At 49.3% G+C, this 11599-nt stretch overlaps 1 protein-coding gene across 1 annotated transcript; it reads right to left on the bottom strand.

Moving 5' to 3' along the window:
• Window positions 1-2762: 2762 nt before the first annotated feature.
• On the bottom strand, window positions 2763-10306 carry LOC310856084 (myelin-associated glycoprotein-like; the record flags this gene model as incomplete). Its single annotated transcript, XM_083761301.1, has 5 exons — window positions 2763-2995; window positions 4312-4575; window positions 7480-7785; window positions 8385-8819; window positions 10258-10306. 5 exons carry the CDS (start codon window positions 10304-10306, stop codon window positions 2763-2765), a joined length of 1287 nt encoding a protein of 428 aa, XP_083617427.1.
• Between the last annotated feature and the right edge of the window lie 1293 nt (window positions 10307-11599).

The following is an 11599-nucleotide window of genomic DNA, read 5'->3' as shown; positions in this document are numbered from 1 at the left end:
CTTAGTGACTCCCAGAGCCGTTAAGAATATCACCACCAACACAAACAGACCTCCAATGGCGGCCGCAACGTACAGCATGTGAGAGCGATGATCTGTGCAGGAATATATGACACGAAAAAACGTCATCAATACACAGTAGATGTTTAAGTATCTTTACCGTACATAATTATTATTAGGCTTGGGCGATATAGATTTTTCTGATATCGGTATTGATGCCGTGAATAATATCGGTATTATCTGTATTATCGATTATCAGCCTTTTTCATTAGGCTGGAACCCGAAATGCTGCCAAACAGCAGTATTTCCTGATGTGGTTTTGTTACGAACCAACTTGCTATAGACTGGTTACTCTCACCGGCGCCATGTTTTGTTCGCCTTCCTGGGCGGAGGCGGTCCGACAACGCTGCCGTCGCCTCGTCGCCGTAATTCAGCGTCAGTGCCAGTCAATGCACAGACACTAAGTTATATTAGGCAAATTATAGTTGTTTAAAATGAAATACTCGTAAATTCATCACACAGACACACACATACAGTAAGGTAGACAATTATTAAACATTTTCTTCCCCCCCATATTTACATGACGGTAAAATTACGATATTAGTATTATGACGGTATTCAGTATTATTTATATACTCCACCATATTACCGATTATATTGATTTCAAATATTGCGGTATACGTAATCAGAAGCGTTGATATTGTAACTATAGATGTCCCGATATACTGTATCGGTATCGGGAAAGTATCGGTACCAGCCCTTATTTGGTCATATCGGGTCAAATCGGTATCTGCGAATATGTCAGTCTAACCACCGATCCGACACAGGGGTAAGGGGTCGACACTATGCCAGTCTAACCACCGATCCCACACAGGGGTAAGGGGTTGACACTATGCCAGTCTAACCACCGATCCGACACAGGGGTAAGGGGTTGATACTATGGCAGTCTAACCACCGATCCGACACAGGGGTAAGGGGGTTGACACTATGCCAGTCTAACCACCGATCTGACACAGGGGTAAGGGGGTTGACACTATGCCAGTCTAACCACCGATCTGACACAGGGGTAAGGGGGTTGACACTATGGCAGTCTAACCACCGATCCGACACAGGGGTAAGGGGGTTGACACTATGCCAGTCTAACCACCGATCCGACACAGGGGTAAGGGGTTGACACTATGCCAGTCTAACCAGTGATCCGACACAGGGGTAAGGGGTTGACACTATGCCAGTCTAACCACCGATCCCACACAGGGGTAAGGGGTTGACACTATGCCAGTCTAACCACAGATCCCACACAGGGGTAAGGGGTTGACACTATGCCAGTCTAACCACAGATCCCACACAGGGGTAAGGGGTTGACACTATGCCAGTCTAACCAGTGATCCGACACAGGGGTAAGGGGTTGACACTATGCCAGTCTAACCACCGATCCCACACAGGGGTAAGGGTTGACACTATGCCAGTCTAACCACCGATCCCACACAGGGGTAAGGGGTTGACACTATGGCAGGTAAATACAATGTTGGAGCATGTGGAGTTTGCTTTGGAGTTGCCCAAAAAAGTGCAGGAGTCTGCTATAAACACAACATGAGATATAATGGCTAGATAGCTATAAACACAAGTTACACAACACGAGATATAATGGCTAGATAGCTATAAACACAACACTGCAGTTTCGGTATCGGTATTATATATATTATATTATTATTATATATTATTGTTCTTGCTTACTGGATTAAGAGCATCTGCTAAACAGGCCTAAATTGTAAATTGTATTATTTGCACGTTGAAGGAAAAGCCAGGACGACGGTGGCATTGATTTATCTTAGAGTTTAATGTATTGAGTTATACTTGCCATTAGAATTTAAATCATTGAGTTATGCTTTAGACTCAGTCTAACTTTATATAACTCATTGATTTACTCTCAAAAATCTTGAGAGATAATCATTGAGTTATATGAAGTTTAAATCATTGAGTTGTGTTGTGTTTACCGTCGGAGGGAAAGGCATTGCGTTGTAGGAGTGCCGGGCGGTGTCGGCAGAGAAAAGAAGGAGATTTATTCTCATTCTCATTGGAAAAGCCAACGATGGTGGCACTCCGTTTAATCAGACAGAGAGGGAACAGCGACACCTCGCAGAGGTAAATAAATACGTCAACCTTCACTCTTAAAGGTAACACACTATAGAGCGTCGCAGTCCCGCCCCCTTTCAGAAAGACGAGTGGCCCAGGAAATGATTCTCCATTCATTTTCTCCATAGGCTTTTCCTAAGTATTTATTTAAAGACGGTTACGCCGCGGACAAAGCCAACTCGGATCGTGACAAATCATGACAATGAACACAATGTTTTGGGGGCCGATCAAATAATTAGTAAGAAGAAAAACAAAACAAATATGTTGTCTCCTGCCTTTATTGTCATCTTTCAAATTATTTGATCGGCACAAAATATTGTGTTTGTTGTCATGATTTGTCACGATCCGAGTTGGACATGGGCAAGCAGAACGCAGTGAATTATAAATGTCATTAACAACGGTCCTGTGTGTGCATATTATCCACCACAGAGTTATACAGTATACAGTTTAATCAGACCAGTGTGTGTCCAGTGGAAAAACCTCGTATGAATCTGATCTCAGGTCAGAATGAGTCGTGTTGTGTGTTTTACCGTCGGAGGGGAAGGCCAGCGGGACGGTGGCGTTGCCTGGAGTTCCGGGCGTGGCAGTGGGCGGGGCCAGGCGCCCCTCGCGGTACCTGCAGCGTCCGATGGTCACCTGCACGCCGTGCGTCTCGGGCTCCGCGCCGCCGGGGGGCGGGGCCTCGCGGCGGTGGAGAGACCAGTGGATCGTACTGGGCGGGGCCTCGCGGCGGTGGCGACCGCCGTCATCGGGGGGAGAGACCAGTGGATGGTGCTGGCGGGCCTGGAGTCCACGATGCACATGCAGGTCACGACCTTCAGCGAGTCCGAAGAGCAGGCCGAGCCCGCCTTGATCTCTGGAGGATCTGACAGGACGATAAGGGCCGATTGAATACTCCTATTTTAGAGCCAAATAAAAGTCGGTTCGGCTCTGTAGAGCCTACATGTGACGTCATTTGGCTCTGTAGAGCCTACAATGTGACGTCATTTGGCTCTGTAGAGACTACAATAATTTCGGCACTACAGCGGTAAAATAGGAGTATGAATCGGCCCTTAGTCACTTTCAAACATGTCAGGACTCAGCAATATTACACGAGAGGGTGTTGTTTAACGTGATTATTGCCACGACAGTGATGCGGTCAGGAACGAGACGGAGTCGAGTTCAGCAAGCATCACTGAAACAGAGCGGCTGAATTCTTTGTTTTGATTAGGTGGTGAACGGTGCTGGTTTGATCAACGGCTAAACCGTTTCAACCAATCAGATTGCTTCCTCTTAACGACCTGTTGTAGAATGTAACTTCAAACACCGGTCCTTCATGGTTCTGGTGACGGATATTGGCCTTCTAATACGTGAGTGAGCTGCGTTTGTTCCCAATTGCTTTTCATTTATTTAAATGTATTTTTAAATGTATGTATTTTATTTATTTTGGCCCCAAGAATATATAAAAACGAAACGAAAAAGGCAACTCCTTGTAACAAAACGGTTTTAAGGACATGTCACGCCAATGCAGCTCCTTGAGTTAAGGAGTTAAATCGGCAAAAGTGTCAGTTTTATCTCTGGAACGGAAAGTCCAATCTGCTCAGTTCAAAAGCCTGTTGGATGCATGACTTTGAGGGGAGGGGGGGCCGGGCCCTAGGCGGCCCGGGGCCCTAGGCGGTCACGTATAGTTCGCGTATACGGCGGGCCGGCAATGTGGTTTCATGCAACTAATCGCAACCGTTTCGGTTGCAAGGAGATGCGTGGGCGAATCATTGGGCCTTACAGATGGGGGGGACTGACTCCAGGGCCGGATCTTTTGGGCAAAAAAAAAAATATATATTATTATTATTATTTTTTTCACAGAAAATGTCCCTGCTAATCCGAATCAAATAAATGGTGTTTAAAAGATTGTGTTTTATTGTTGCATTTGTTGGTGAGAAGGGCAGCTGATTGTGTGTGTAAAGCAGCAACAATGCGCTAGATTGGCTGTCACTCTGAGAGGGGGGAGGGGGGGGGGGGGTAGGCAACCGGAAATAGGCCAATATAACGGCATAAAACCGCCCAAAACGGCTCCAAAAAACAGCAAAAATGTTGCGCGCGGGTGAAGGGGGCCCTTCGAGCTTCAGTGCCCAGGGGCCCTCAGAGGTGTTAATCGGGCCCTGGGCCTTACAGATGGGGGGGGGGGGGGACTGACTGACTCACAGAGCACGGCGAGGCGCACGGTGTCCGAGGTGCCGTGGCCCTCGGTGTTGGTGGCCGTGCAGTAGACGGCGCCCGCGTCGCGCCGCGTGACGCGGCGCAGCGTGTACACGTGGCCCGTGTACCGCAGGGCGCCACCGGGGGCGCCGTCGTACCACCGGTAGACGTGGGCGGGCGGGTTGGCCACGCTGGAGCACGAGAGGGACGCGTCGTCGCCCTCGCTCACGCCGTCCTCGTCGTACGAGACCCTCACATTCACCGGGGGGTCTGCGGACGCACGCACGCATGCGCGTACACACACACACGCACACACACACACACACACACACACACACACACACACACAAGTTTCTCTTAACCATTCTGACCTGAGATCAGATTCTAAAAATGTCTTCTACATCCTGACAGTTTTCTGTAAAAGCTATGTTTCTATGTCAGTCGTCGTTCTTCGATTTTTCAAAAATAGCAGACCTACAAGCTCATAGCGCGCCACTCGGTGGCGCGCTATGAGCTTGTAGATCTGCTATTTTTCAATAGCTAAAGCATAGCATAATGCTAACACCAACGCTAAGATCAGAGAACCAATAGGATCCACTGCCTGTTTTCACCCGCATCTCTAGACCAGAAGATTCACTGAGCTGTTTGTTTACCAGAAGATTCACTGAGCTGTTTGTTTACATCTCTAGACCAGAGGATTCACTGAGCTGTTTGTTCACATCTCTACAGAAGATTCACTGAGCTGTTTGTTCACATCTCTACAGAAGATTCACTGAGCTGTTTGTTTACACTCATATTTTGGGTGTAAAGACATTTACCAAACTTCCCCATTAGTAGTCTGACTCAGTCATCTTCAGTGAATGGTCGCTCCGGATGCAGTCTTTTTTATCCCACAACTTTGTAAACCATTTTCATCCCTGTGTGAATTATCTAAAGTGATCCTGCGCTCTACACACCCTCCACCAACCTAGTCCCCATATATGGGGGACAAGGGGAGAGCAACGGACTTGAACTCATGCTTCCTTCATGCCTGAGTGTCCAAGTTGCTCCTTTACACATGACAGGGGGAGTTTCCCTGGTTGGACGTAGCGTGTGGATGGAAGGAACACGTTATTCAGACCATTTCCTTTCCCCTCCATCAGGCGCCCCGGCTGGCCAGGGGGAGGCAGTTTAGAGACCAGGAATACGGCATGTTTTTTGTGAGGGTATACCTAACCTAGGGGACACGGGGAGAACATGCAAACTCCACACAGAAATGGTATGGGCAGGGCACTGATGACGCGGAGGAGGGGACAGCGGATGCAGTCTTACATGGGACTACATGGGCCTTATTCTACAGAACTATACTATATGTGGGAAGTTTGGAAAATCCTTTTCACCCAAAATAACATGGGTGTATAAAACAGCATGACTTCCCTCTCCTGATTAAGATTGTTCACTTCCTCCTGGGGGATTCCCGAGGCATTCCCAGGCCAGTTTGGAGATTATGCGGTAATCACCGCATCTGGTCCTGGGTCTGCCCTGGGGTCTCCTCCCAGTGGAGATGTAATCCATCTGGTCCTTGGTCTGCCCCGGGGTCTCCTCCCAGTGGAGATGTAATCCATCTGGTCCTCGGTCTGCCCCGGGGTCTCCTCCCAGTGGAGATGTAATCCATCTGGTCCTTGGTCTGCCCTGGGGTCTCCTCCCAGTGGAGATGTAATCCATCTGGTCCTTGGTCTGCCCCGGGGTCTCCTCCCAGTGGAGATGTAATCCATCTGGTCCTTGGTCTGCCCCGGGGTCTCCTCCAGTGGAGATGTAATCCATCTGGTCCTTGGTCTGCCCTGGGGTCTCCTCCCAGTGGAGATGTAATCCATCTGGTCCTCGGTCTGCCCCGGGGTCTCCTCCCAGTGGAGATGTAATCCATCTGGTCCTCGGTCTGCCCCGGGGTCTCCTCCCAGTGGAGATGTAATCCATCTGGTCCTTGGTCTGCCCCGGGGTCTCCTCCCAGTGGAGATGTAATCCATCTGGTCCTTGGTCTGCCCCGGGGTCTCCTCCCAGTGGAGATGTAATCCATCTGGTCCTTGGTCTGCCCCGGGGTCTCCTCCCAGTGGAGATGTAATCCATCTGGTCCTTGGTCTGCCCCGGGGTCTCCTCCCAGTGGAGATATAATCCATCTGGTCCTCGGTCTGCCCCGGGGTCTCCTCCCAGTGGAGATGTAATCCATCTGGTCCTCGGTCTGCCCGGGGTCTCCTCCCAGTGGAGATATAATCCATCTGGTCCTCGGTCTGCCCCGGGGTCTCCTCCCAGTGGAGATGTAATCCATCTGGTCCTTGGTCTGCCCCGGGGTCTCCTCCCAGTGGAGATATAATCCATCTGGTCCTCGGTCTGCCCCGGAGTCTCTTTCCGCTGGGACGTGCCTCGAGGACCTCCCTAGGGAGGTCGTCCTAACCAGATGCCTGAACCACCTAAGCTCTTTTTTTTTTTTTTACAATTTTGAAAAACATTTTTGAATAGTTAAAATAACCAATCTACAAGGTTTGAACTACCGGTATACATTTCTTTTCTTCAAAATAGTAAAAAAGATCAGTGCCCATACCCGAGGCGGGGTTGGCGAAAGGGCCTTTCTGTGTGGAGTTTGCATGTTCTCCCCGTGTCCCCTAGGGTAGATACCCTCACATGTTCTCCCCGTGTCCCCTAGGGTAGGTATACCCTCACAAAAACATGCAGTAATCCTGGTCTCTAAACTGCCTCCCCCTGGCCAGCCGGGGCGCCTGATGGAGGGGAAAGGAACTGGTTGGAATAACGTGTTCCTTCCACGCGCTACGTCCAACCAGGGAAACTCCCCCCTGTCAGGTGTAAAGGAGCAACTTGGACACTCAGGCATGAAGGAAGCATGAGTTCAAGTCCGTTGCTCTCCCCTTGTCCCCCATATATGGGGACTAGGTTGGTCTCCCCTTGTCCCCCATATATGGGGACTAGGTTGGTCTCCCCTTGTCCCCCATATATGGGGACTAGGTTGGTGGAGGGTGTGTAGAGCCCAGGATCACATTAGATGATTGACACAGGGGTGAAAAATGGGTACAAAATCGTGGGATAAAAAATATTTAAAAAAAATATATATAGTAAAAAAAGAAAAAGCCTTTCTCGTCTATATCTATATGGTTTAGAAGCACCGGTCTCTTCTTCTTCACTCACATTTCACCCTGAGGACGGCGGCGGGCGGGCTGGTCTGCGTGCGGCCTCCCCGGTACGTCACGGCGCACCCCAGTGGTCGCCCGTGGTCCTCGCGGGCCGCCCGGAAGCTCAGCGTGGAGGTGGCGTTCCAGCGGCCGTCGGCCTGCAGCCCGATGGCCGAGCGGAGGTGGGCGTGGCCCGGCCGGGACCAGGAGAACACGGGGGGGTCGCTGGGGCAGGAGTGAGCCACGGAGCAGGAGGAGGTCACGTTGTCGCCCACGCGGACCTCCTGCTCGCTCAGCCAGAACGCCACGGGCTGCAGGACGCCTGCAGAGAGGAGAAGACGTATTATTGTTTCTCTCTCTGCCTGGACCCCACGGGCTGCAGGGAGCCTGCAGAGAGGAGAAGACTTATTATTGTTACTCTCTGATTACGTATTATTGTTACTATTGTTACTCTCTGATTACGTATTATTGTTACTCTCTCAGCCTGAACCCCACGGGCTGCAGGGAGCCTGCAGGGAGGACAACACTTATTCTACAACAGGTCGTTAAGAGGAAGCAATCTGATTGGTTGAAATGGTTTCTAGCCGTGGATCAAACCAGCACCGTTCACCACCTATAATCAAAACAAAGAATTCAGCTGCTCTGTTCTCCCAGAGCGCTAGCAAACTGGGTGGCTAGGCTAGCTAGCTTCTTTGGACATTTGTGGTCGTAGTGACTACATCTGTCATTAAAGAATATACATTTTTTCAGCGATTTTCTTAGTTTTTAAGGGTGCACTTCAGTGATGCTTGCGGAACTCGACTTCGTCTCGTTCCCCTACCGCATCACTGTCGTGGCAATAATCACTCGTGTAATATTGCTTAATTAATAAGTGAAGAGTTAAAGATCTCATATAAAAGGGTCCATTTGGTTACCACCAACTCTCCATCCAGTCGGAGACCACAGTGTGTTCTTCATGCTTACTGGTCAGAGCGATGGTCACCTGGCTCTGCAGGAAGGAGAACCTGTCGTGGTCTTTGATCTCGATCCTGAAGTGGAACGGGCCGCCGTCGGCCGCGCCCAGCGGGTCGATCCTCAGCGAGCAGCGCCCGCGGCCCGGATCCCCCAGCAGCGCGGTCCGGTTCCGGTACCTCCGCGCCACCTTGGAGCGGTCCGGGTGGTAGGCCAGGCGGTGGCCCGGTGACTCCGCCCACATGCCCGTCATCATCGGCTGGGAGGAGGAGGAGGGGGCTTTGGCGCCCTCCAGTGGAGGGTAGGTGAAGGAGCAGGGGATGACCACGCAGGAGCCCAGCAGACCAGAGACCCTGCTGGGGACCTCCGCCGCCCACCCTGACGACGAGCAGCCCACCCTGAGGGCTGAGAGAGAGAGGGGGGGGGGGGGGGGGGGGAGAGGGGGGGAGGGGGAGAGGGGGGGAGAGGGGGTGGGGAGAGAGGGGGGGGGAGAGAGAGAGGGGGGGGGAGAGAGAGAGGGAGGGGGGGAGAGAGAGAGGGGGGAGAGAGATAGGGGGAGAGAGAGAGAGAGAGAGAGGGGGGGGGAGAGAGAGAGGGGGGGAGAGGGAGAGGGAGGGGGGAGAGGGAGAGAGAGAGAAGGAGAGAGAGAGAGGGGGGGGAGAGAGAGGGGGGGGAGGGAGAGAGAGGGGGGAGAGGGAGAGAGAGGGGGAGAGGGAGAGAGAGGGGGGAGAGGGAGAGAGAGGGGGGAGAGAGAGAGAGGGGGGAGAGAGAGAGAGGGGGGAGAGAGAGAGAGGGGGGGAGAGAGAGAGAGGGGGGGGGAGAGAGGGGGGAGAGGGGGGGAGAGAGAGAGGGGGGGGAGTGAGTGAGAGAGAGAGGGGGGAGAGAGAGAGAGAGAGAGAGAGAGAGAGAGAGAGAGAGAGGGGGGGAGAGAGGGGGGGAGAGAGAGAGAGAGAGAGAGAGGGGGGGGGAGAGGGAGGGAGAGGGAGAGATAGAGAGAGAGAGAGAGGGGGGAGAGAGAGAGAGAGAGAGAGAGAGAGAGGGGGGGGGGGGGAGAGGGAGAGAGATGGAGTTTGGAAGCGCTCGTTTGATATCACTCAACAGCCCTGCTGTTTTGAATATGCACATAATGCAGGAGGCAGCAGGACGTTGCTTTACCGAAAACGAGCGCTTCCAAACTCTGATGAAAGATGGCCGGCATTGGCTGCGTTCTGCAAAAGGTCAATAATCGCATTTTGACGCCATCACGGCTGGGCCAAAAATATACTTTTACTATCTTATGGCATTTTCTGGACTAAAACTTGATTAAAACTAAAACGTTTTAGATCACTATAGTAAAATATGACCAAAACTAAATGGAATATTATTCAAAAAAGTTTGTCGACTACCTTTTTTCTCTGGAGAAAACTAAATCAAATGACTAAAATTAAGACTACTTTTTCTCTACAAATGAAAAACAGACTAAAATGTTAAAGTGGAACTAGTGGAGAAGAGATCCAGTAGAACTATACAAAAGTCAAAGTTGTTTTTATCACTTTTATGCTTGGTTGCATGCTGAAAATAGCAGATCTACAAGCTCACAACGCGTTGCAGCGCGACGCGTTGTGAGCTTGTAGATCGGCTATTTTAAGCATACAAAACCAGGCATTTCGACACCATCAAGGCCCCACCAAAATAGATTGTATAGATTTAGATTCAGTCGACTAGAATCGTATACGGCATTTAACTTTTCCAATGACAAAAAAATATGACCGAAACTAAATTAAAATTGTTTTCAAAAGGCTATACGACAAAAGCTAAATCAAACATTGCTACAGTTCAACATCGACACCGGAGCGATTCTTACCTCCAAACTGGAGACATAAAATGAAGACGTCGACATAAACAGCCTCCATATTGTCCTGACAGCTAAATAATTAAGCCACCGCTTGCGAAGGGAAGTTCCCCTTTTAATGTCAGATAATACCGTCTAGTTTCCACTGCTCTATAAACGGACATGACATCTATATTCTTTAACACCAATGACTTATAGTATGTGACTAATTCCTCTTGCATTCTGGTCTCCCTGCAACAGTGGTGGAAAAGGAATACGTCTCAAATTAATGTTTTACTCAAAGTCATCGCAAGTCAAAGTGCGATGCGATTACGATACGATGCGATACGATACAACTTTATTGACAGCTTGCACTGACAGAAGCAAAGATTTGAGTTAAAATGTTTGCTGTGAAATAATGTGATACATTCAAAGATTTACACGCATAAATGGTTATGATGGTTAAAGTGGTTAAAAGCTAAGCAGACACAGACTCAAGTACTTTTAACTCAATGTCTGCCAAGGACTTAATTAACTTCTTTTTTATCAATATCGTGCAGTGGAAATAATGTGTTCCTTTTCATGAAACGCTTCAAACTTTGACCCCGAAAGCTGGAATTTGAAGAAGTCACGGTGACTAAAATAAAGCATCACCACCACGACTAAAATAAACACCACGATATGCCACTATACCGTGAAAAGAGGAAGTGCAAAACTCAAATAAATCCCATTACAGTCACACACACTAAACACTAAACTCTGGGAAATACAGCTTCACCCATTTTGGGGCGGGAAACCCCTTTTGGTGTTAGCATCATGTCGTGCTTTAGCTGTTGAAAAATAGCAGATCTACAAGCTCGTAGCGCGCCACCGAGTGGCGCGCTACAAGCTTGTAGATCTGCTATTTTTGAAAAATCGAAGAACGACTGACATAGAAACATGGCTTTTTCAGAAAACTGTCAGGATGTAGAAGACATTTTTAGAATCTGATCTCAGGTCAGAATGGGTTAAAGAAAGTATATAGAATATATAGTTTTTGTTAAGATTGAAGTCTTAAATGGCTCTATTAATTGTGACAGAACATCATTGCTGATAGACTTAATGTTTCTGTTTTTATCCAACATTTTTATTCACAGGAGGAGGTAGATTGGGTACATTTCAGACGACGGTACAGGTCAGAGGTCAATGCAAAAACTGCTGCTTTTGAGGATAGAAGCAAACAAAGACTTGTTTACATCCGGATCCTCCATTTTCAATTCATCAGAACACAAATGTACAAATATACACTTCTATGGGAAGGACATGGAAATCATCATACAGTTAAAAATGGCGAAAAAAGGGAGATGTGGAAAGGGTTTTGAACTGAAGCCGCCCA

Source organism: Protomyctophum parallelum, assembly GCF_964188405.1.
Source record: "Protomyctophum parallelum genome assembly, chromosome: 3".
Classification (NCBI taxonomy): domain Eukaryota; kingdom Metazoa; phylum Chordata; class Actinopteri; order Myctophiformes; family Myctophidae; genus Protomyctophum; species Protomyctophum parallelum.
Note: the sequence above shows the minus strand (reverse complement) of the source record. Positions and strands in the feature narration are given on the sequence as shown.